Raw genomic sequence first — 26756 nt, forward strand, 5'->3', positions numbered from 1 at the left:
TCACTTCATACTTGTCAAAGGTAAAGTCAACCAGGAAAACATCACGATTTTGAACATCTATGCTCCGAATACAAGGGCTCCGACATTTGTAAAAGAGTTATTAACAAAGCTTGCCCCATTCATCGATACCCACACATTAATAGTGGGAGACTTCAACACCCCACTTTCACTCAAGGATAGGACTTTGATTTCAAAACTAAGCCGGGAAATAACTTCATTAACCAATGTCATGAATCAAATGGATCTAACAGATATCTACAGAACTTTCCACCCAAACGCAAAGGAGTATACCTTTTTCTCAGCACCCCATGGAACGTTCTCTAAAATTGATCACATAGTTGGTCACGAAGCAAACCTCAACAGATACAAGAAGATTGAAATAATACCTTGTATCTTATCAGATCACCATGGTCTAAGGCTGGACTTCAACAACAATAGAAATAACAAAAAGCATACCAACACGTGGAAACTAAACAACTTTCTACTTAATGACACATGGGTCACGGAAGAAATAAGGGAAGAAATAAAAGACTTCCTGAAATTCAATGAAAATGATGGAACAACATACCCAAATTTGTGGGACACATTGAAAGCAGTGCTAAGAGGAAAATTCATAGCACTAAGTGCCTTTAAAAAGAAAATGGAGTCATCCCACATAAACAACCTAACAACACATCTGGAAGCCCTAGAAAAAAAAGAAGCAGAAACACCCAAGAGGAGTAGACGCCTGGAAATAATCAAACTCAGAGCTGAAATCAATAAATTAGAAACAAAGACAACAATCCAAAGAATCAACAAAACCAAGAGCTGGTTCTTTGAGAAAATTAACAAGATAGACAAACCGTTAGCCAACCTAACTAAAAGACAAAGAAAAGCTATCCAAATTAACAAAATCAGAAATGAAAAGGGAGACATAACAACAGACACCGAAGAAATACAAAGAATCGTAAGGACCTACTTCAAAGACATTTATGCCACAAAATTTGAAAATTTAAGGGAAATGGACAAATTTCTCGACCGATTCCATTTACCAAAATTGAACCAAGACCAGATAAACAAATTAAATAGCCCTATTTCGCCTATAGAAATAGAAGCAACCATTGATAGTCTTCCAACCAAAAAAAGCCCAGGGCCAGATGGTTTCAGCGCAGAATTCTACCAGTCCTTCAAAGAGGAGCTAATACCGATACTATTCAAGCTATTCCGAAAGATAGAAATGGATGGAATATTACCAAACTCCTTTTATGAGGCCACAGTCACATTGATACCTAAACCCCACAAAGACCCAACAAAAAAAGAGAATTTCAGACCAATTTCTCTTATGAACATTGATGCAAAAATACTCAACAAAATACTCGCAAAGCGAATACAACAGCATATCAAAGACATCATTCACCATGACCAGGTAGGCTTCATTCCAGGAATGCAGGGATGGTTTAACATACGGAAATCCATCAATGTAATCCACCATATAAACAAACTGAAAGAGAAAAACCATATGATCATCTCTTTAGATGCAGAAAAAGCATTTGACAAAATCCAACACCCATTTATGTTTAAAGTTCTGGAGAGATCGGGAATACAAGGCACTTTTCTAAACACAATAAAGGCTATATATAGCAAACCAATAGCCAACATTAAATTAAATGGAGAGATACTCAAGGAAATCCCTCTAAAATCAGGGACCAGACAAGGCTGCCCACTTTCCCCATACCTCTTTAATATAGTTCTTGAAGTTCTAGCCAGAGCAATAAGACATCAAAAGGAGATCAAGGGGATCCAAATGGGAAAGGAAGAAGTAAAATTATCCCTATTTGCAGATGATATGATAGTGTATATAAGTGACCCCCAAAATTCCACCAGAGAACTCCTACAGCTGATAAACACCTTCAGCAAATTGGCAGGATACAAAACAAACTCAAAAAAGTCAGTAGCTTTCCTTTATACAAATGACAAACAGGCAGAGGAAGAAATTAGAAAAATTACTCCCTTCACGATAGCCACAAGCAATATAAAATATCTAGGAATAACCCTAACCAAGCAAGTGAAGGATTTATTTGAAAAAAACTTTAAACCTCTGAAGAAAGAGATTGAAAATGACATCAGAAGATGGCGGGATCTACCATGTTCGTGGATTGGAAGAATCAACATAGTAAAAATGGCCATCTTACCAAAAGCAATTTACAGATTCAATGCAATCCCTATCAGAATACCTACTAAATATTTTGTAGATATTGAAAGAACAATTCTCAACTTCATATGGAGAAACAAAAAGCCCAGAATAGCAAAAACAATCCTTTACAATAAAAGATCCGCTGGAGGAATCTCCATACCTGATCTCAAGCTGTACTATAGAGCAACAGTAATTAAAACAGCATGGTACTGGCACAGCAATAGGCTAGTGGATCAATGGAATCGAACTGAAGACCCAGAGATGAATCCACACACATTTGCTCACCTGATTTTCGACAAAGAAGCCAAATCCATTCAATGGAAAAACGACAGCATCTTCAACAAATGGTGCTGGTCTAACTGGATGTCTACATGTAGAAAAATGCAATTAGACCCCTATTTGTCACCATGCACAAAACTCAAGTCCAAGTGGATTAAAGACCTCAACTTAAAACCACAGACATTAACCCAGTTAGAGGAAAAAGTGGGGAAGAGTCTGGAACTCATAGGCACAGGAGACAACTTCCTGAACAGAACACCAACAGCCCAGGCCTTAACATCAACAATTAATAAATGGGACCTCATGAGGCTGAGAAGCTTCTGTAAGGCTGGTGACACTGTCAAGAGAACAAAGCGACAGCCTACAGACTGGGAAAAGATCATCACCGACTCTTCATCTGACAAAGGTCTAATATCCAAAATATATAAAGAACTTAAGAAATTAAACACCACCAAACCAAATAACCCAATAGAGAAATGGGGCGCAGAGCTAAACAGAGAATTCTCAACAGAGGAATATCAAATGGCTGAGAAACACTTAAAGAAATGCTCGACCTCCTTAGTCATCAGAGAAATGCAAATCAAAACGACACTGAGATTCCATCTTACACCCATCAGAATGGCTAAGATCAATAACTCAACTGACACCTCATGCTGGCGAGGGTGTGGAGAAAGAGGAACACTCCTGCATTGCTGGTGGGAATGCAAACTAGTACAACCACTTTGGAAAGCTATCTGGTGCTTTCTCAGAAAAATGGGAATAGGGCTTCCTCAAGACCCAGCTATTCCACTCCTTGGAATATACCCAGAGGATGTACTACCACACAACAGGGACATATGCTCAACCATGTTCATAGCTGCCTTATTCATAATAGCCAGAACTTGGAAACAACCTACGTGTCCCTCAACAGAAGAATGGATAAAGAAACTGTGGTACATTTACACTATGGAATACTACTCAGCTATTAAAAACAAGGAATTTCCAAAATTTGTGGACAAATGGATTGAACTAGAAATTGTCATAATGAGTGAGTTCACACAGAAGCAAAAAGAGCTAAATGGTATATACTCACTTATATCGAGACACTAGCCCAAGGTGTACGTCCCCATGAAAAACTGTACCTACCAGAATAATGGGTAAGAGGGGAGGACATCCTATTGAATCTTTAGGTGTGAGAAGCCTGGGAGAAAGAGGAAATGGAAGGATCCAGTGGGTCCTGGAAAACTACAGGCGAGTCTGGGCCCTGGGGTCCTCCGCAAACTGTGGCAACAGCCAAGGAAAAAATAGGCAGTAAAAACCTTGAACCCCTACCCGGACTAGCCGATGGACATTCTCCACTGTTGAGTGGAGAAGAAGATCTAACTCTCACACAAACTCTGGTGCCCCATATTTGATCATATCCCTTGGATGGAGATGCCTGGTGGCACTCAGAGGAAAGATAATAGGTCACCAAGGAGAGACTTGATACCGTATGAGCATATTCAGGGGGAGGAGATCCCCCTCAGACACAGACATAGGGGAGGGGAGTAGGGGGGGGAAGTGGGAGGAAGGGAGGGATGGGAGGATACATGGGATGGGCTAACAACTGAGATGTAATATGTATAAATTAATAAAAATGTATTAAAAAAAAAAAAAAAAAAAAAAAAAAAAAAAAAAAAAAAAAAAAGAAAACTTTCCTCCAAAAAGACTGATTGCTTTCAATACTGCAACGCCCAAACGTGGTCTGTACCCCCAGAATTCAAATATTAATACCAGAGAAAGAACCTCCCTGGTATTTTAAACTCTGCGTGAGAAAGGATGTTGTCGTTACTTTCAATAACTGGCTCACCAGGATAACATTTTTCCTACTTGATTACCCTTTTGTTTTCTGACACTTTGTATGGGTTTGTACAGGGTATTTTTCAATGTGTAACTGATAGTCCTCTCAACCATCACAGTATTAGTATACAACCAGGAACTGACTCATGCAGGGGGGGAATTGAACCCTTTCACTGTCCACAGGTACATATGAGGGCTGTCTTTTCACACTGTAATAAGTATGCATCAGGAAGATACAGTGGGGGTTCAGAATGTCAGGCTTACCACAGGGCTGTGCAGTGGTGCATTTTAACAGCTTTAAGCAGCTCCTCGTCTCCTGTGATTGGGGGATCATATCATCTTACTCCTCTTCCAAAGCATTTGGGAAGGAAATAGCCAACAAGTGGTCCTGCCTGCTTTTCTTCTTGCATTTTCTTTATATTCTTCATTCTTGAGGCTTCTGCCTTGGCTTTCTCATTTAAACCCATGGCTAACCTCTGCTCACCACCAAGAAACCGACTTAATTTTCTTTGTATCAAGGCCGTGTTCCTCCCCCTTTGCTCAAATGCTATGCAGTCTTGGTGCATGTGCATTTGACCCAGTTTCCAGAACTTTCCATCTGCTGGGTCTCTTAACTTGCTCCCTGATTTCTGCCTTGGAACATTATTGTGCTCCAGGGAGTAGCATCATGCATTCATTAGCTGTGCACGGAGACTCTCTGTCCATGCTTGTGCTTTGCAAGGTCAAAAGGAGATGGCCACTGTGGGAACGCGTGACTCATTCACACCTTCAATAGGTCAGAAGGAACATGGTCCCCTAAGTGAGGATCCACTCTCTCTACCTGTGGAAAAGTCTTTGAGAAAACAGGACTTGAAATAGCCATGTTGATCCCCACATTACACTGACTCACGTCAACCCTTGCCTAAACTCATGGGCATGCAGGGCTAGCTTACTTATGTGGCGTTTCTGTTTTTTTAGTTTTCCCATCTGTAAAATGGGGATAGTAGAGGTCAAGGGTCATGGGTGATCATTGGGCTCATACATGGTTAGCTCTGTGAGCTAGGCTCTGCTCATGGACCATAACCTGGCATTATTACTGCCAGCACTTCATTCTCTTGAAGAACAGGCAATTTATTGAACAAACCATTTTCACATATGCTCTATAACAGGGGATCTATTCAGAAGTGTGCCAAGTAGCTAGGAATATTGGTGAGAAAGAAGACCATGTTTGTTATATGCATCTAAGTGCATGCAAACTGGCCAGGATACTGGAGCTTTGTAGAAAGTCAAGGAGACAGTGGGGGAGGAAAGGGAGCCAGAAGGAGAGCAGATGATGACGAAAGACAAAGGGAAGAGGGAAGAGATCCAGTCACAAGGAGCTCATAGCCTCTCTTCTGTGGCCTCTTTAGCTACCAATGAAGATTGGTACCCTTTAGCTTTAGCTACCATTTAGCTTCCTAATGAAGATTGATACCCAAGACTGATACCACAATGTTTGTTTTGCAAATAGGGAAAGAGGCTTGGAGAATTTGCAGTCAGTGCACAGAATGGTGGGAACGGACCCCAATTCCAGGTTTTCTAGTTCCCCTCCTTTGAAACTCCAGTTTTAAGTTCTCTGAGCCTTCTTTGCATACCTAGAATTACATGTGTTTCACCTGCATGGAAGGTGAGCCATTCGGGATAAGATGAGCGCGATACGGAGAAAGATGCCCACGATACACACTACACACAGGTGGTGGGAAGATGCTCTAGATTCTTAATGACTCTTCTGTTTTCTCCCCTCATATGCTTCCCCCAGTACAGGATGCTCCATAGCCTATGCTGAGCCTGGCTTAGGTCATACAGTGTACTGTATTTTTGGACCATAACACACACACTGTATGTAGAGCAGTAAAACAAGAAAAAAAATATTCTGAACCACACTGAAGACATCGGTAAGTGACCTCTTTGTTGATGCCCAATGGACAGCAGTCAGATCATAAGGTGCACGCTAATTCCCCTCACTTTTTTGGTGGGGAATACATCTTATGGTCTGAAAAATATGTTTTCTTCTTTTTTAATTTTTAAATTTAAAAAATATTCATATATATATATTTATATTATCACACATATATACAATAAACTACCCACAGCAAGAAGAACTAGGAAACAATCAGAAATTGTATAAATGTTACATTAGGAGTGTTTTGGCTATTTGTATTTGGCAACCTTGAAGAAAATATCTTTCCTATCTTGGTATGTCTAAAATTCTGAATGTAAATCAATATCTATCATATCTCATCTTTGTCAACTTAAAACATCTATCTAGACCTAAAAACATCTTAACTCCTAAACAACTAAGCTTAATTGTAAAACTAAACACACACAGTGTTTTCATGGCAAGCTCCATGATTAGAGCCTTGGGCATGGTTGGGTGCTCGTTGAGAAACCTTCGGTCAGCCAGATAGGAGAGTCAGCTGCAGCTTCAGGCAAAGGAGGTTCAGAGATATCAGGCCAGGAAAGGATCAGACAAGACTGCACAGCATGTGCTGTGGATGAGACCACCTCATGATGACAGAGGGGAATATGACATCAAATTATGGACCCTGGTGTCTCCACTGAGATACTATGCAGGGGCCTCACTCACTGATGGAAGTCCAACCCACTGCAGTTAGAAAACTCAAATCCTTGCTGAGCAAATATTTTGCTGTGCAGAGCTTTAGCTTTCAAAGCACTTGGTGTTTTGGTTCTGAGCCGATAAGCCTGGACAAAGAGCCATGCATGTCTCCTGGGCACAATATGATATTAAATAGTAACTAAGCTTTTTTGAAGCCAGCACTAAGTGCAACAAGGAAACATTCTACTCAAGTATAATATTTTGGGTGTTTTTTTTTTTTTTTTAGTTAAGAAAAGTTGTAGCAAGAAATCTGATTTTAAGACACTAGGATTTGTTTTCAAGGTGACAGAATGATTTACTGACTCAGGGATCAGTGTCTATTATATACACATATATCCATCCATGTGTGATGTATGCATGTGTTTATATATGTGTCTATATATATGTTTGTATGGCTGTACAGTGTGCATACATATTTGTTTGTGCACTGTGTGTATATGTGCATACTTACACTCATGTGTGCCAGTGTACATATATGAAGAGAGAAAAATACAGATATAGAGGATAAAAGAGAGTGAATCAGAAGGAGAATCATGAAAGAGAGGAGTTCTGCCTAGAAAACAAGACTTTCTTTCAAGTAAAACCCTGTAAAATAATACAGATTAGATTTTAATGAGTATTTTTGGGGGCAGTGTACAGATGTGGTAGACAACTGATGCCAAAGATGGCTCTGCGCACTTCTTTCTCACTTGGATTCTGTTCTTACGTTTGAAAATGTTGTAGCTTTATGCCCCTTGGGTGGTGCTTCATGGAAAAGTATGAAACAGAGCCCCTGTGTTTCTCTGTATGGTATGATGGATACCAGTGGATTCTTCTATCCCGCCACACAGAGTGGAGTATAATAGAAGCTACCTAAAAATACTGATGTCATAAATTTAATTTTTATTTTGTTGATTAGTCCCCCACCATTTAGGATGATAAATTTTCTGAGAATACTGTTTTCATAATAGGGATATCCATTTATTTTTATTGGGGATACACAGTATCTTCTTTTTAAATAAAAAGTAAATAAATCCACACATACCTTCTTGCCTGATCTCACTATATCTTGCACACATAAGCACATGAGTTCTCACATAGGAACAAACAAACACACACACACACACACACACACACACACACACACACAGCATGAAGCATGCTGCACAGGGTTTGGAATAGAATGACACTATCCTTTACTGACTCTCCACAGTTAGAGGCGATTTGCATATCACTATTCACTTCATGGCTCTCCTTAGGTTTGATAAACGTTATGCCATCAATAGCTGTTCTTTCCTGACCTCCATCCTCTAGCTGGACCGCAGTATTCTCCATCCACCCTAAAAGAATCAGAAACTTTCTTGTTGCTAAGACTGAGTCCTGGGTCAGCCTGAAAATCAAATAGACTTTCCTCCCCAGATCATCGTGGTCTCTGTCATCAAAAATGTAAATAATTCCATATAAAGTAGAACATTTTGGTTTTGAACTCTATTCCCAAATTTCTTCTTCTTTTTCTTCTTCCTCTTCCTACTTTTCTCTTCCTCCTCCTCCTTCTCTTTCCTTTGTTCCTTCATTCTTCTCTCCTCTCTGTCTCTCCCCTTCCCCGCCCTCTCTCCCTCCTTTTTCTCTCTATTTCCCCACTACAGTTTCCCTAAGTTCTGATTTATTTCACATTTCCTTATATCCAGACAACTCCAAAGTCCAGACACTTGTACTGGAATCTTTGGTGAAGTGAGTGGGCTCCTTGGCTCATGGGAAGGGCATTATATTGACTTCATACCTCTTTCCCATCATCCACTGCTTTAATATGGAGGTGGTGGGGAAGGATTAGTATGAGGAAAGCTTTGTACCTCACCTTCCTCCAGTTAAGAGTCTGACATTTTCAAATATTTCCCATGCTCTAATAGTACAGAACAAACTTCCAAGGGTGTGCTTAACACACAGATTCCCGAGCACAGCCAAATGTCTCCAGTCACGCATGCTGATCATATGCTCCGAAACCTGAATATGAAAGAACTTCCCTGTGAAGGGTGGCAGCCAGCCTCATCACCATATGGCCAGCCACAGCTCCAAGCATCCCTTTGCCTTCCTGCTGCTGTGGCTATCACACCCATTTACTCAATGAAATATCCAATTGTCCATCAATCCATACAAGTAGTCCATATAACTACTAGCAGTTAGGGTCACCTACAGCTCCCCCAAGTCACATTTTTTATACCAAGAGAATTATGGATCACAATGAGTGTTTTATCAAGATAAAAATGAGTCTCATTGGGTTGTGTTTGAGTTTCATTGCAGAGCTTTCCTCTAAAATGTGTAGGTGTGTTTTATTGCCCTGTCAGCAAAGTGCATGGCTTCCTTTCCTATACAGATTTCTTGACTTTCATATCTGCACCTTGCGTTTCACACAGAGCTAGGATTGCCCCTACATTTTTCTGCTTTGCACCTTTTTATCCAAGGTCCAATGGCAACCCTCTTTTAAGTGAGACATCCTGATGTCACTGGAAAACAGTCTCCTGCTGTAGACCATACTAGCATCTTTTCAGTAGGGCTTCTAGCTTCCTCCTTCGTGGACACAGGCTGATAACAGCTGACACTGCTAACCTGTCATTGGAGGAGTTCCTGATCCAAATTTTACTCTTTACTTAGAGAAGGCAAATGTCATCAATCCTGTTTTATCTATCATTGGAAAAAAAATGACTGAGAGTTTGACCATCTAAACCACGTGGTCTGGCTTTGTACAGAATGCATATAATATTTAATTTTTCCTTTACTCATTTAGGACCAATTCTCTTGAGATGGCTTGACTATCTCCACAAAGCAGAAGAGAGACTGTCTGGAGCAAGAAAATGGATTGACAAAGTAGAGATAAAAAACAAAAACCAAAAACCAAACAAACAACCCCCCCCAAAAAAAAACAAAAACAAAATTCAAAGGAACCTAGTAGTCAGATTTGGGTCTCAAAGCATAACACAGAACATGGCTGTGTATAATTTCAGCCCCAGCCCTGTGGAACAGTGAGCCTGAGTGGACCACAGGAGCTCAGGTGATTATTGACTTCCTACCCTAAAGAAATGCTTCCTGCTGGGACAGGTTTACACACTAACATTTTCCACCTGACTTCATTCGGTAGTCATAGCAAGACCCTTAAAGAAGCAAAGAAGGACTCTGTTCAAGCCTGAGCATTGGTTGTTTTTAAAATAACTCAGAATTATTTTGATTTTGGCCCTCATCTGTTGGTAGGGCAGGACTCACACACATCTGTGCATGTGGAAAGCTGATGGAGTCTTGTCACACACACACACACACACACACACACACACACACTTCCTTTTACTCAGAGTCTGTCCCATCACCCTTAGTAATCTGGCCCACATTTGAAAGCTGGTTCATCTGAGGAGGACATTGTGGAACCAAAAAATGAAAATCAATGGCAGATTTAATCTGAATAATTAAGATCAGCCTCATGCTATCCCAGGAGCTCATTAGAGAGTCCTTACAACAGTGGTGCTTATATCTAATGTTGAAATAATAATACTAAAACTGAATGGGTATTTGTTTCCCAGGAAAACTTGAAATTATTATTGTAATAATTAGTTACAGCATTAGTTGCTTTATTATCTGTAGCCCACGGAGAAGCTCAGTTCCCAGCAGGTTCAGGCTCATCTTTTAGATCAGTGGTTCTCAACGTGTGGGTCATGATCCCTCTGACAGACCTCTATCTCCAGAAGAATATCTAATTCATGATGTTGCAAAATTACAATTTCAAAGTAGTAGTGAGAATAATTTTATGGTGGGGGTCACCACAACATGAAGGCTTGTATGTTAAAGGGTTGCCACATTATGAAGGTGCCTAATGCTGACAAGACATGAATCTTGAAACCTCTCTGGAAACCTGACACAGTCTGCACTGAAAAAATATTCCCTGACAGGGGTGGCACACTACAGTGTGAGTAGACGGATCTAACCAGCTTAGAATTTCAAGCTCTGGATCCAAGGATGCACAATCTTCATTATATACAATGTGACACACAATAAATAAGTTATTAAAAAACAGCCCTATCATCTTCTAAGGGGTATCAAATCATAACAATACAGGTAACTTCGTTTAGGGAAGTCAGAGCTGGGAGGTGCAGTATTTCAGGGTGTCAGAGACCCACTGAGCCACATGGCCTGAGCCCATAGAAATGAACTGGAGTGATAGACACACATATTGGAGAAATATCATATTGTACAAATTACTTATTCTCCTATCCAGTCCTCTATGAAATTGTGTGACTGTTCATAGGAGGAAAATTAGATATCCATGGCTTAGAGAGAAAGCTTAGGTGATGATATCAAAACACTGAGGAGTGATGTCACATCCCTGAACACTGACTTGGGAAATGAGAATCATAGCTGCTACACCATACCCTAGAAGAGTCATGTCTTCCCTGACAGTGACTGGCTCAACAGTGTCAACTGAAATGCACTTGTTGATGTTGTGTTGTTATTGTGTTTGTTTCCTGGATAAGGAACCACATAGGAAAGAGGTGTGACCAGCCAAACAGGTATTCTGGTGTGTGTGTGTGTGTGTGTGTGTGTGTGTGTTATGTGGTGCAGTGCAGTGTGTGTGTATGAGTGTGATGTGTGATATGTGGTGGTGTGTGTGTGATATGTGTGTGGTATGTGGTTTGGTGTGGTGTGTGTGTGTGTATATGTGTGGTATGTGGTATGTGGTGATGGTGTGTGTGGTATATGGTGTGGTGTGTGTGTATATGTGTGGTGTGTGGTATGTGGTGGGGTGGGGTGTTTGTGTATATGTGTGTGGTGTGTGGTCTGTGGTGGTGTGTGTGTATGTGTGTGGTATGTGTGGTGTGTTTGTGTGTAAGTGTATGTGTGCGGTGTATGTTATATGGTGGTGTGTGTGTATGGTGTGGTGTGTGGTATGTGGTGGTGTGTGTGTGATATGGGTGTGGTGTGTGGTATGTGTGGTGTGCATGTGTGTAAGTATATGGTATGTGGTATGTGTGGTGTGTGTGTGTGTAAGTGTATGTGTGTGGTACATGGTATGTGTAGTGTGTGTATGTGTTTGTGTGTGTGTAAGCGTATGTGTGTGGTATGTGGTATGTGTGGTGTGTGATGTGATGTGATGTGTGTGTGTGTGTGTGTGTGTGTGCAGTATATAAAGCATGTATCTCAAAGATGTTCTCATTCATACATGTATAATCAGAGGACAACATCACGTGTCCTGCTCCATCACTATCCACTTTATTCCCTTAAGGCAGGGTCTCTCATTAAACCTGGAGGTAGGCTGGAGTCGGCAAGCCCTGGAGGGCCTTGTGGCTCCATCCATAACAGCTCTTGGGCTACAGGAACATGTGGCTACCTCCAGATATGTGCATGGGCCCTGAAAATTTAAAAGGACACCCAGGTATACCAGAGCAAAAGCACTTTCTCTTAATCCATTTTCCTGGTCTGTTATTTGGAAATTACATCCAATCTCTATAAGGGAGATTCTGTTTGAATACCTGCAATTTAAATAATTCACAGAAAACTTGCTTTTCAATAAATTAAGACTATCTGACAGATATTTCACAAGAAAAGCAAGAAATTCCACTAGGAATTCAGTGAGGGGCAGAAAGACTTATAGCCCCTGTGTGGTCTCCCACTGGTGCCAGTTTAGGAACAGAGGTGGTTTTGCTTTTCTTTGTCAGTCCTCAGTCCTTTGTCAGAGAATGGTAGGGTAAGTTGGATTTTATTCCCAGCTACCCCTATTCAACAAGTTATATAAAAGCTTATATTTCAAATTGCTGTTTATAATATGAATTGTCAGATTATCAATCTTAGTGAAACTCTGATATGTATTTCACCCCAGCAGAAAGGTACTGAAAGTGAACTGCTACCATGAAATTTCGGGCACAGTTAGAGGGTATGAATCAGGCAATCTATCCAGAGGGAGAAGATGGTACGGAGGAGTGTTGAGAAGAGCCAGGACCAGTGGACCTAGCATGTAAACACTTCCCTGAGCTGTTTCTTGGACCTTAGAACTGGAGTCATGTGGAAATAGAATTTACTGGAAAGACCTCTCATCTTCACAGCCTGAACTTTTGCCTGAGTTAATAATATATCTTGAGGTCATTTTAAACTATGTGCTCAATCCATTTCCCTACTGCATGTCTGCTCTGTTTAAGAAAAAATATATATATATATACATCCTCAATTAAGTCCTAGATTTCCCATGCAGTCAGTTTTTACAAGCCAACTCATGTACATCTTAAATTGTGTGATTTTCCATGCCCTTGACCCAGAACCCAGCATATTCACTCTCTCTCCTCTCTCCCTCTCTCTCTCTCTCTCTCTCTCTCTCTCTCTCTCTCTCTCTCTCTCCCTCCCTGTATCTCTCCCTCCCCTCTCTCCTTCTCTCTTCTCCCCTCCTTTCTCCCACCCCCACTGTGTGTGTGTGTGTGTGTGTGTGTGTGTTGTTGTTGTTGTTGTTGATAATCATTTGCCGCCAGTACCCAACAGGTTTAAACCAAAACCTAAGGAAAGCAAATATCTACCATAAATGCTGAAGGCAATGTGTATAGATATAGCAACACTGTGTGGGTGCGTGTACATTTATGCATGTATGTATATGATATGTATCTGACACTTGCTAAAATTGTTCCATGGTTTTATAGTTGATCATATTAAGAAGGAAATATAAGGAGGAGTTCACTGTGACACCACCTCTGAAAAGCTGGGCTAAGCCTGAACTCATTTCTAGATGATTCCTTGGGTATCCACTGGGACCCAAAGCTACTAAGGGAATTTTTGGGTCCTATCCAGGCATAAGCATATGGCTTGGTCTTACTGATGTAAAGCTGTAATGAGGCAGGGCCCTGATATGTTTAAATGAAGAAATATGCAGTTTGTCACTGTTCCTCTTTAAACATATTGTGTTACTGGTCATGACGGTGCAGTTTAAACTTCTCCAGGGCCCACTTTTCTCATCTGTGAACTAGGTATAATAACTTCTGCTGGGGCTGTGCCGAAACAGCTTGCTCTTGCTAAGCACACAGGAAATGCTCTGTAAATATGATCATTCCGTATAACTGTTAGGAAACTATTCTGCTCAAAGCGTAGACTAAGAACTGCAATAAAACATTGAGTATATTCTTAGATAAGTTGCTAATGTGTAGATGCCATGAAAAATGTTATCTATATTTTCATAAATATGTGTGCATCCCCATAATATTTATTTTGCTTACTTCCATAAAAACCAGGGTACATATACTGTCCAATATAGGTTTATGGTAGTAAACTTTTTGCATTCAAATTTTTTTCTTTCGGTTTTTTTGAGGAAAGTCTCTCCAGATGCCTCAGGCTAGCCACAAATTCACTAGTTAGCCAAACCTAGTGATTCCCCTGTCTCAGAACATGTGTTCTGGGATTACAAGTGTGCACCTTCCTGACAAGCCTTGAATTAAACTTTGGAATATAATATATAATAGAAAAATCATATTTTCAGTCAGGGTGGGACATCGGATCATTGCTATTTGGGCTCCTATAACCCCCTTCAGTGATGCCTCACTCTTCCAATAAAACACTTTGATGTGGCCAAATTGCTAGTACAATATAGGTTATGGTCATGGAAAAAGGAGGTAGAAATAATTTAGGCACAGGACATGAGAGTTCCAACAAATACGAAGAAATCTCATGCAAGTCCTAGATGGACCTATTCATAGAAATGGGCTCAGTAGAACAGCTAGAAAATTACAAATACAATGTGCCCATTCCTTAGCAGTCGGATGCTTTGGTTTGAGTTAATGACCCTATGGTTGTAAGATGTTATGTGACGGTTACTAACGATCATCAGCTGGCTGGCACTGAGAACAAGCCAAAGCAAAGACCCTTGGGAGTGTCATCCTCCATGGCTTTTCCAGAGAAATTTAACCGAGGAAGGGAGGGCTACTCTGAATGTGGACAGCACCATTCCCTGGTGTCTGTGAGTGAATAAAACATGAAAAGTGAGTACAATACTAATAACCCTCTCTCTGCTTCATGGCTGTGGCCTCTTTGCAATCCGCTGCCTCACACTCCCCTCCCTGCCATGGCCTCCTTGCCTGAGCCGCACTGTCAAAACAAACAAACAAACAAACAAACAAACAAACACCTTCCTAACCTTCCTTCCTTAAGTTTCTTTGGTCAGATACTTTGCCCCAGCCACAGGAAAAGTAACTAATGTGGAATGCTTACAAGACACCAGGTTGAGAGCAGGCAGCACTCCACGCTGTGCTATATTGTGAATTGTCTGTAATATAAAATTTCAAATAAGCAGTTACAATACTCTAGTACTGTAGGCAGGAGTGGGTGGAGTCCTCTTTGGGTTTGGGGCAGGTGATGGGAAAGGTACATTGCAGGAAACCTGCTGCTCACTGGAGCTCTGTAACCTTCTTCATTAGAAATTAAACATGCACCAAGTCAATTATCAATTAAGTGACAAGTTGGATAAACATTGTAGGCATTAATTGACCCTTCAAGGGTTCTTTGAAGCTCACTGGGCTGTTCCAGTTTCTTTGAAGTCTTGTTTTGGCTTCAGCCAGCTACTGATTAGATTGATTTAGTAGTGAAATTGTGCTGGGTTAATGGGAACAAAATAAAGTGCATTTATACAGGGTGTTGTTTTTCCATGGAGAGGAAATCATGGCCAGGGCAGAGCAGGAGAAGGGTACTTGGTTAGCTACCTACTGAGCCTTACTATGACGTCACAAAACAGCAAACTAGATAGATGATGGAGGCTCTCCCACACAAATGGAGGGAAGGTTTGTGGAGGGAGATTCCATAGTGTTTTCTCTGCACATTTCCTATGGTATTCTTCATCTATACACCCCCCTAATCATCTTGTTAACTCTGTAAACATTGGCCATCATGGAACAGCCACATGGGTCAGATAGCTGTGGAACCATACAGACAGACAACTGAGAGTGCAAGGAAGTGACACTCTTGATTGGGGATGTGGTCCAGAGCTAAGGCTGGGGGGGTGTGAGGGAAGGGAGAATGGCGGAAGGACTTCTGCCCCTGCCCAGGAAGACCTGCTAAGGCTTCTGGATTCTTCCTTGGCAGCCCGATGTAGATACAATCAGCTCAGGGCAGGGCAAAGTCTCCTTGCTTGTCCTTGCTCCTCCCTCACAGTCATGTGCAGAGCACACATTCCCAGACACGTGAGGAGAGCGCATGTCATCTGGTCAGTTCTATATCAAGAAAACACAACCCTTGCCCTTCAACCCTTATGTAGCTGACTAACTCAGAAATAACATCAGCTTTCATTCTTGATATTTTTAAAAGTCATAAAATACACCATGCTATCACTCCAGGAGGATAAAATCAGACAGTTTTGCTGCTTTAAAAAATATCTTCTTGAAATTTTATTTTTTATTAGATGCATTTATTTTATGTGTATGAACATGTAGGTGCATATATGTGTTCAGTGCCTATAGATGTAAGAAGAGAGCATCACATCATGTCTCTTAAGGCTGAAGTTGTGATGGTTGTGATCCACTGTGTAGGTGCTGAGTACTAAAGCTGAGTTCTCTTTAAGAGCAACAAGTGCCCTTAACCACTGAGCTATCTTTCCATCCCATTATTTAAAATTACAATAAAAGCCATAGTTACTAGAGCCTGTTGCAAGTCAACTAGAAATAGTAGCTCTGTTCTTAAATACTAGTTGGAAGCCTATCTGACTACATGAAAACCTAAAATAATAATAATAATAATAATAATAATAATAATAATAATAATAATAATAATAATAAAAATAAAAATCAGCCTTGCTCAGCATGCATATAGGTGGTAAGGTTTAAACCCCCTCATTTAATATATAAGAGTTTGGCGAATGAGCTTCACTTTGTTGAGGCTGCCTCTACTGTAGTCATGGCAACTTGGAGCAAATAAATTATAGCAGAGTTGGTAATTTCATTCGACATGTAATGAAAATAAAGCTAATCCCATTATTATTCTCAACAATTTTCCATGGAGTTTCCTCTTACTATGCCCTTGCTTGTTCATCCTGTCTTTAAAAACAGATTATTGGAAAATTGTACATGTGCGCCCTCTCTGCACTTATAGCCATTAGCACCATCCTCCTGCCTCTGAGGCATAACCTTGTTTTGGAGAAGAGGCCAAGTTCATCCTCCTCCCTACTTTTCTTGCAATCCTGGAATGGATAAATCTTCTAAATATACCAATTTGTGCCATTAAACATTTCAGAGACTGTCACTAAAATTATAGTAAAATAATAGTCTTTTAAAAGATAGGCCAGATAATACACATTTGTATAAATCTTGAAAGCATGTTCCCAATTATTCTATTTTAAATTTGAAGTGTGTTCATGTGGGCTTGATGGTTATTTAAGAAAACCATCTTTTTTCTTTTCAGCCTCCACTGAAGATTCACGGCTTGATGTGAGCTCCATTTAAAGTAACACTCCATATGGACACGTCAAGACAATTCCCTCTGTAATTACAATAAGTACTGAATGTCACCAAAGTAAAATAAATAAGAAAGCCCTCTGCCCTCTCTCACGCAGTATACAATGGTACGTGGTTCTTCAGTGAGCCTGTCTCCTCAGCAGCAGCAGCAGCCTCTGCAAGGCACAAGGAGACCATGCAGCTGAATAGAGGTGCATCGCAGGCAGGACACTGATGCTCCCCCAGTGCTGGGTAGCTGGAGACCAGGGCATGGGGGTGCAGAGTATGGTGGGCCTAGACCCTAAGCTTGAGGCTGTCACCTGGGGCCCTGCCCTCTGTTGTCCTTCCTGTGTCCCAGTTTCTTTTTCATATAACAGGTACAGGTGCTAAGAGTCCATAAGGGTAAAACCATCCTTCGGGGATCTTGCATTTCTAACAAATGGAGTCCCATAAGTCATCATTATGAGGGGCAGGAATGCAATTTCAGGGGTGTGTTTGTTTGTTTGCTTGCTTTTTTTTTCATAATACAGCCTACAAAGGCCATTCATGGGAATAGGCTGGGACAATAGGCATCATGGTTTATAGTTCAGGAGCTTGCAGGGACCAAGTCTATCTAATAACTTTCCCTCCAGATCTCCTGAAAAGTGTCTATGGAGATCTCAGAGCTGGGAGAAGATTCCCCATTCGAATCACAGCAATTGGGGCTGTCTCCGAAGCTGGAAGATTTCTTCACGACCGACAATTTTCTCCATTACTGCTTATTGCTCATTGGTTATAGTACCTGCACTGGGGAACGGAGGGGAGGGGAGGGAAGAGGGAGGTACAGGGGCAGAGAAGAAAAGGTCCAGGAGAAGAAAACCCTTCTGTGATGAATAAGGAAGTGAATAAAGAGCATAGGAGAGAAGAGAAACGAAGGGGAAGGGAAGAGAGGATGGGGACAGGGAGGGGAGAGGACGAGGGGGTCTGGGGATGACAATGAAAGGAGAGAATCCATCAGTGAAGAATAAAGAAATAATTGAAGAGAAAAGAAAATGAAGAGAGGGGTGAGGAATGGGAGAGGATCAAGTGGAATGAATAAGGAAACGAGGAAACTAGACTACAGGATATCCTCTGCCCTCTGAGCAGAGCCCAGTGGTGGCATTTTGTCCTCTCAGTGACACTTGTACAGGAAGGAGTTGCTCCCTTTCTGTGGTCATGATCATCTCCCTGGCAACTTCCTTGGCTTCACTTTTTTTTTCAGTCACTTATGTCGTCCCCTGACCTCCCATGCTCTCTCTGTACATCAACTTTGTTGAGCAAAACCCACTGCTGCACTCTGTAAACACTAAGTTCATCCTTGTTTTCCATCGCTCCTCCACTCTGACACCGTAGAGCAAGGCCATCTGTCAACACTCAACATGTCCAGGTTCTCACACACTTAAAGTTAACCAAGTAATTCTATGACTCATTTACCATATACTTTCCAGTTTTCAAGCACTTTATGTGGTTATAAAGTAGTTTTCCATAAAAATTATGCAGTTAAAAACTTAGAAGGGTTTTGGTGACCAGTTTCTTCAGCAGTGATTGGTAAGACTTAGGCATATGATTAATGATTTTGTCTTATGAACTTAAAAGGCAGTTAAATATGGCTTCTCAGGGCCTGGTACAAGGCAAGAGTGGTGATGATACTCAGAGTGGAAAATAGGTCACCACTGGGTTTTCAGTCAGTGTCTGTGCTCATAGCTCTGATTCTGAGTAGCAGGAGATACATAAGAATCTGAGCAAATATGAGAAGTCAAAGAAAAATGGTTGATGTCAAAGTCCAACTGAAGATGAATAAAATGGTACAGCTTATGACAATGGCTGTGTCATTCACTTAAATCAGCACACAGTGACAGGTTTCTCAAAGGCATATGTACATAGTCTGGGTTAATAGTCACGTCATTCTTGCCCCACCTGTCCCCTTGCGCCCCTCCATGCCTCCCCCCGCATTCCCTTCTTTCAGTCACATGCTCTAGTACCTTCCTTTCTTAAAAGCCTTTGAGTCCCACCATAGCCCTTTTTCTAGTCTTCTGACCTTTGAATTTGCACACACACACACACACACACACACACACACACACACTAATATTCATCTTACTATTTTATGTGTATGAGCATTTTGCCAGAATGGATGTCCTAAACCTGAGTTACTTCAATTAATGTGTTTTCCCAGGTCTAGTAATTTTTTACAAATTTCATTTTTCCGCACAGCTGAATAAGATCTCACCATGTTTATATATACGGCATTTTCATTATTAATTTTTTTATTCACTCAATATCTGTCAATCATCATTTAGGTTGATTACATTTCCTTTGTCCTACAGATAAATCCACAATAAACATGGATGTTCAAATGACTTTTGTAAGATTCAAAGTCCTTTATGTGTATGCCCAGGAATCATAATCTGTGTTCTAATGAAGTTCTATTTTTATCTTTACTTCTCTAATTGGAATAATAACTTAACATAAGAGAAATAAGACTCAAGGGAAAAAAAAGTACTTATCCATTTTTGTGAACATGGGGCTTCTAGTTTTGCAGAACAAAGATCAGCTCTGTGTTAAGGAGTGCCATAAAAGAGGATCTTGTTAGAGCAGATTTCACATTTAGCATTGCCATTCTTTAACCTCTCAACTAAAGTCACAACTGAAAGCCATAGAAATAGTTTAACACTTCCTCTACCTACTTTTCTGCCTATACAAACAGGGCCAATTATTTCTGTGATTGTATATTCTCAAATTATCTCAAGGCTCAAGACCCAACCAACTTGGACAACTGAAAGAACTTTAGAGTGCCAAAATAACTTAAGTAATTAAGGTAAAGGAATATCCAACTAGAAACAAGTAGCCCAAAGACAATGAAACAAGAACCACACCCTCTTATATCCATCCGTTTAATTTTCATTTTTAAGCTCTACTCATGAAAACAGTGAAGGTGCCTCTGTTTCAAGCACTCCTGCACAGCAGCCAATTATAACTCATCAAACAGTGATCCTCCATCTGCTCTCAGGCACACATCCAATAACTGACCTCCAATTGGTCAGTCTTGGTCACACATCAGGGTAGAGTCCGCAGTAACCCTGAGATATCCCCGCACAGGTGGCTCTGTACAGTGTGCACCTTTTCACAGAGGAACCAGAAGCGATCATGCTCCCACTGTCAAATTCAGCGCCATTTTGCAAGAAGGGAGAAAAGAAACCTCAAAGTCTAAGAACATCTGCTCAAACTGAGTCAACGCTAGATGAAAGCAAAGGCCATAGGGCCCCCCTAAGCTCTCCCTGGGTCGATTTGACTGTAATGTGAGAGAAAGAGAGGAAATTCAAATGATACATGTGTTGTCTGGATTCAAATACCAGTATAGAGACATCTCAGACACTGGAACCGGATACAACAAAGTACCAAGGGAAAAGTACCATACTCAAAATTTCCAGTAACTCTCCACTGACAGCAAGTGGCAAATCCTCTTTCTCTTGGAAAGAGGCGAAGACTCCCAAGAGATCACATGACATCTCAAAACTCACCATATGGATGGTGCTTCTGTCCCGCTGATCTCTAAGAAGTCGTATCCTTCCTCTAGCTGGAAGTCAGTGAAGACAAGAGCAATGGTGTCCCCAGGCTCGGCCAGGATGGTCCACGTGCAGTCGGCATTGTTCTCATACTCTGAGGGGAAGTGAGGACTCGATATGGAACCACTGGTCCCCCTTAGGGTTCCCCCGCAGGCTCCCTCAGCTGCAGAGGCAGAAACGAAAAGGCAACTCAGTCTCAGAACCCTGTCACAAATAAGCATGCTCAGAAATGCCCCTATTGACCAGCCACAAATTGTTTCTGAATTCAGAATGAATATGATCTAAAAAGCTCTTTTCTAGGTAATTAATTTAGTTGGTGCACAAAAAGTCAAAGGTTAAATTACATTATCCACCTGATGTCATAGTGGGAAAAAGAATAAAACTGACAAGAAACTTGATTTAATACATAAATAAATACATAAATATACCCTTAAATGCAATTAAACTCTTCATACAGTTTATACAATAGTAAGTATGCAGACCTTTATGCCTACTATTCACTGGGTATATAACTGTGTAATACATCAACACTTCTAAATATTACTATAAAATATCAGGTTTTATGCATGAACACATCATATAAATAAATGATCATCAATAAACAACATAACTTTACTTAATATTAAGAACTTATTTTTCCTCTACAGTTTCTTTGTATGCTTCCAAAATTAATTGTTTCAATGCAAAATGAGCTGCCAAAACAGAAATACCAGTTTTATTACAATCCAACATCGTAGCCAGGCATGGTGGTGCATGCCTTTAATGCCAGCTCTTGGGAGGCAGAGGCAGGTGGATTGCTGTGACACCAGCCTGGTCTACAAAAGTGAGTCCAGTACAGCTAAGGCTACACAGAGAAACCCTGTCTCAGAAAAAAAATCAAAATCATAGTTGAATCTTTGAAATATGTTCAATTAAATACAATTTTTGAGATGTACCTTCCTCTAATAATTCTAATTATTGATAGGTCATCTCTCTCCCAATGTTTTAGAAGGGAAATTACTGGTGTTTAATGCACTTAATATTCTCTTATGGTGATCTACAAACTGCAGCAGATGTCTAAACTAGAATACTGCAGAATAAACTTGACTGAATTCTTCTGGTAAAAACCTCAATAACCAGAGGTGATCTGTAGGCTGTCTGAGGAGGGACCATGTAGCACCATGCCCACCACATGCCTGTCTGCTGAAGCTGAGCACAGGGGCCCAGCACCCACCTGCAGCCCTCCTGCTGTTTGAAATTTAGAGATAATCATGAGTTTATAACATTGCAGTTTATAAGTAAAGACATTTGAAGTTCAGAAAAATGTTAGGGATATATATATATATATATATATATATATATATATATATATATATATATGTGTGTGTGTGTGTGTGTGTTTGTGTGTGTGTGTGTGTGTGTGTGTGTGTGTGTGTGTGTGTATACATGTATATACATGTACACACATGATCCCTCAAGATCAATGAAATTTTGGGGAACAATATTCTTAGGATTTTGCTCTAATTACAATTGAAAATTAACTTTACCTTACATTCATGGACAAAATAGATATGACAAAGCAATAAATCATGTTCCTCTCTTTTCACCCTACGTGTGTAAATAAGGATGCCACAACATTACATTTCCATTAAATGAGGCATGAAAAGAAATTAGTAACAACTCACAGCTAATTTTCATGGAATATATCAATGATCCACATTTCTTGGATTCTTCACTGCCCAGGAATATTCATATGTTTAAAAATCTACCAGGCCTTAGCAGCTTCTCCTGTAAATCTGCTCTGAAGCACATGAGTTAGGGCGCAGCCTTGCCTTATTCTCCACTATATTCTATAAAAGCCAAGGCCACGGCCAGCTATCATACCTTCAGGACCGAGGACAGCTCCAGGCCTTTGCTGCTGAGAACAATTGGCCAGTGAAACCATGGTGAACACTTCTTGATGGGCTGAGGCTGAGTGCAGAAGGAACCCAAAACTCCACATGGCCCCCCAAGCTACATGTATAACTGTTTGTTCTTAATGCACTAGATAAAAAAGTAAATTAAATTCTAGAAAAAGCATGAGTGAAGTTGAGACTTAACTCTAGGTTCTAAATCTTAGCAGCCTTGGTGTTTGGGGCCAAGGTCGTATTTGCCATGGATGGCTGCACCCTGCTTGCAGGAAGCTTGCTATCATCGGAGGTCCTGAAGAATAGTTGCTATGACGTGGCTCATTTGTAATAAGTGCTCATTCCAGCAACACCCACACAGGATTTTTGTGGATCCTGCTGTGTTTGCTGTACTCTTTGTGAGTTTAACTCATGCTATCACCAGTTTTGTTTGGAGACATAGACTTACAACTATGTGACACAATACCCCATTAAAATGGTATGGTAGCTTTGAGTCAAGAATCACTATGCGTTAAGAGACGTTTGACTTATTTATAGTTATTATAATATCATCCATGGACTTTTCAAGTGATCTGTTTACATAAAGCAATTTGATTTGAGAAAATACAATATTATTTGAAAACTGCCTCATTTTGATATACTTTAAACAATTGTTTTGCATAAAAATAAATAAAAACTGTAAGTGAATGGAATAAGGAAATAGCTATCAAATTATTCTAAGCTAAATTATCTTTTTTATCTAGAAAGACATGCTAATCAGCTTAGATTTTAGAGTCCTGTGGTGTGTAGCCCTTGCTAACTCATTTCTAGCTCTGAGAAGTTCATGTGAGGCAAACAAAAGTTAAATTCCTTCACATTAATTATTCAGGCAGAGATACATCGCTAGGCTGAAGTGTGTTACAAGTGTAGTCTGGACATCTAAGAAAAAAAATCAGCTCTATGTGGAAATATGATATGTTTTAGTAAACATTTTACCTATAATTATCATAAGTGAGACACAAAACATTAAAGGTGATAATTAAAAAGAACTAAATTATTCTTGTCAATATTTAGATACAAATTAATATATCAGAGGTTTCTTTCACCCCTCAAAGGCTGATAAACAATAAAAAAAACTATCAGTATTTTAAGGTTTTAATAATAGTAATTTGTTATCATTATAGAAATTTCTATTTTGAATATAGAAAATATGGGAGTCTAATTAAATAAATCTTATTTAAAACCCACCCTTTCTTTCTTACAAAAAGAGCAAATTAGCATCAAATTTGCTTGAATAATATTTTGCTATGTAATTTAGATTGCAACACATATATTTTAAATAAATGATGGACTAACATTAATTATTTAATTTAGCTTTTCAGAAGCCATCACCTGTATATTTCCATTTGGAAGTGTGACAGCAAAGCCAATAGCATGGGCATGGTTGCCATACAAGATTTCTCAAATGAAAATTAAATTTTAGATCTGTTCTCTGTTGACTTCTTATAAAATCTTTTATTTTAAGAAAAGGTTGCCTGGTGGTGGTGGTGCTCACCTTTAATCCCAGCACTCAGGAGGCAGAAGCAGGCAGATCTCTGAGTTTGGGGCCAGCCTGGTCTACCAAGTGAGTTTCAGGACAGCCAAGGCTAAACAGAGAAAACTTTGTCTTGAAAAACAAAACAAAACAACAACAAAAGAAAACAAGACATAGAAGAAAATAAAAGGTTGACTAACTAAATTAAGTCTGAATTCAGACTTTACTTTAGATGAAGACAATTAATACTCAAAGAGGAAAATACTCCAGTCTCCAGTGAGAAGTCCTCCAAGAGGTTATTGTATCCAAAACAGGTTCTAAACATGTACACAATAGATGGGGCTGGAGAGATGGTTCAGTGGTTAAGAGCACTGCCTGCTCTTCTAAAGGACCCAGGTTCAATTCCCAGCACCCATATGGTAGCTCACAACTGTCTATAACTCCAAGATCTGACACCCTCACACCAATGCACATGTACATAATAGCAATACACACTGAATGAGCACAGTAGATCGTTTGATTATATTTCATGTATGAATATGTGTAATAACAATAATATCAATAATAACTAAAGAAGTTATTAACTTGATAGGGAGTGGAGTTGGAGGGTGCAAGGGAGGGAAAATGGTATAAATACAGTACTCATTTATGAAATTCTCAAAACATTAAGAGTTCGTAAAACTTGAAGTCAGGTTCTTTAGGAGTGGGCTAAGTTGTTCCACATATGTTGGTGGCTGTTTGGGGTAGCGTTCTACTTTCTCATTGCTCCTGTCTGGTTTACTATGCATCAGGAGTACCATATTCCTATTCATGTCTTATTGTAAGGGTTTAATGAGCAGCAATGGTGAAGCATACATTGATGATTAGGCAAATACTCACTGCTCAGTGTGAACAGGGGTTTCTTTATTTGTCTCAGCGAAGGTGGCCACATGATAATGACTCTTTACAAGTATGCTGAACCCTGTGCTGTGTGCTGACTAGCTTTTAGAGTCATTTGGGAAGAAGGATCTTACTAGAAAAACATGGCACTCACTATAGGATTGTCCTCTAGGCAAGTCTGTAGAGCATTTTCTTGATTAATGAATTATTTGGTTTGGTCCATCTCACTGTAGGTAATGGCACCTCTGGGCTGGTGATTCTGGGTGTCATAAGAAAGACTGACACCCCACCCTTGCCCTCACTCCATGATGTTGTCATTCTAAGCAACACTGGAAGATTATTCAGACTTAGGTCTGAAAGAAACGTTTATTAGCATGGGGGCAAAAAAAAAAACACAAACAAAAACAAAGCAGAACAACAACAACAAAACAAAAACAAAAACAAAACAGTTGGAGAAGACCTGGAGGGATATGGACACTGGAGATCACTAACTGCAATATCCAGAGCAGAATTTGTCCATGGTAGCTGGGATGTTTGTGATGCACTAATCCCATGGAGGCAGATAGGCACACAAAAAGTTCTAACATTGGAGGCCACTGCCACCTGAGCTCTCTCCTCTCACCCTCAGTGACTGTAACACCGGGAACAAGGCAGTGTGGAACAGAAGCATGCCACGAGCCTAGTCCTTCCTGGAGGATGGAGAGAGCACCCTTCTAGTCTAGCTGATATGGAACCTGAGGCTCTCCAAGGAAATTGCCCATTCATTAACTAGTGTGGGGTGATATTTTGCATCTTGAGGGCAACATTATTGCTACTAGGCACCGCAGAATAGCGCCAGTCTTGGTGAATGGAATCTGTTTGGGCATGTGTTTATTTTGTGATTGGATGCATGGCAATCCATGATTTGAGACCTAGCAGTCTGTACCCAGAAAAAAATAAGTGAAAATGCCATAAAGAAATGTGTGCAACTGAATATAATGGCAATACCCATTTTTATTATCGTCTAAGAATGATCTAAGATTCTCTCTCTCTCTCTCTCTCTCTCTCTCTCTCTCTCTCTCTCTCTCTCTGTCTCTCTCTCTCTGTCTCTGTCTCTCTCTCTGTCTCTCTCTGTCTCTCTCTCTGTCTCTGTCTCTCTCTCTCTGTCTCTCTCTCTGTCTCTGTCTCTCTCTCTGTCTCTCTCTCTCTCTGTCTGTCTGTCTGTCTGTCTGTCTGTCTCTCTCTCTCTCTCTCTCTCTCTCTCTCTCTCTCTCTCTCTGTGTGTGTGTGTGTGTGTGTGTGTGTGTGTCCCTCTGAATTTGCAAGTGTAATTGGAAATCAGAGGTCAAGTAGAAGTGTCATTCTTCAGGTGTTACCCACCTTGTTTTTTGAGACAACCTTTCTCACTGGTGTGGAACTCCTTCAGCCACCTAAGCTGCTGGCCAGTGAGCCCCAGAGATCTGCCTGCTGCCATATCCCCAGTGCTGGGATTAAAATGCTGCACTACTCGGCGGCTTGCTATATGTATTCTGGGAGGAAACTCAGGTTCTCACACTTCACTGTGCCCTCTCCTTAGCCACACAAGATAGTATTCAATAAGA

At 40.4% G+C, this 26756-nt stretch overlaps 1 protein-coding gene across 2 annotated transcripts in view; it reads right to left on the bottom strand.

Moving 5' to 3' along the window:
* CSMD1 (CUB and Sushi multiple domains 1) overlaps window positions 1–26756 on the bottom strand; it is a 1521983-nt gene that overhangs the window by 710961 nt on the left and 784266 nt on the right. For both annotated transcript variants that reach the window (XM_084758080.1, XM_084758079.1), the window contains exon 5: window positions 20854–21061. In XM_084758080.1, coding sequence (XP_084614206.1) covers window positions 20854–21061 — 208 coding nt within the window. The remainder of the gene's footprint in view (window positions 1–20853; window positions 21062–26756) is intronic.

Source organism: Acomys minous (assembly GCF_964271855.1).
Source record: "Acomys minous genome assembly, chromosome: 15".
Lineage (NCBI taxonomy): Eukaryota > Metazoa > Chordata > Mammalia > Rodentia > Muridae > Acomys > Acomys minous.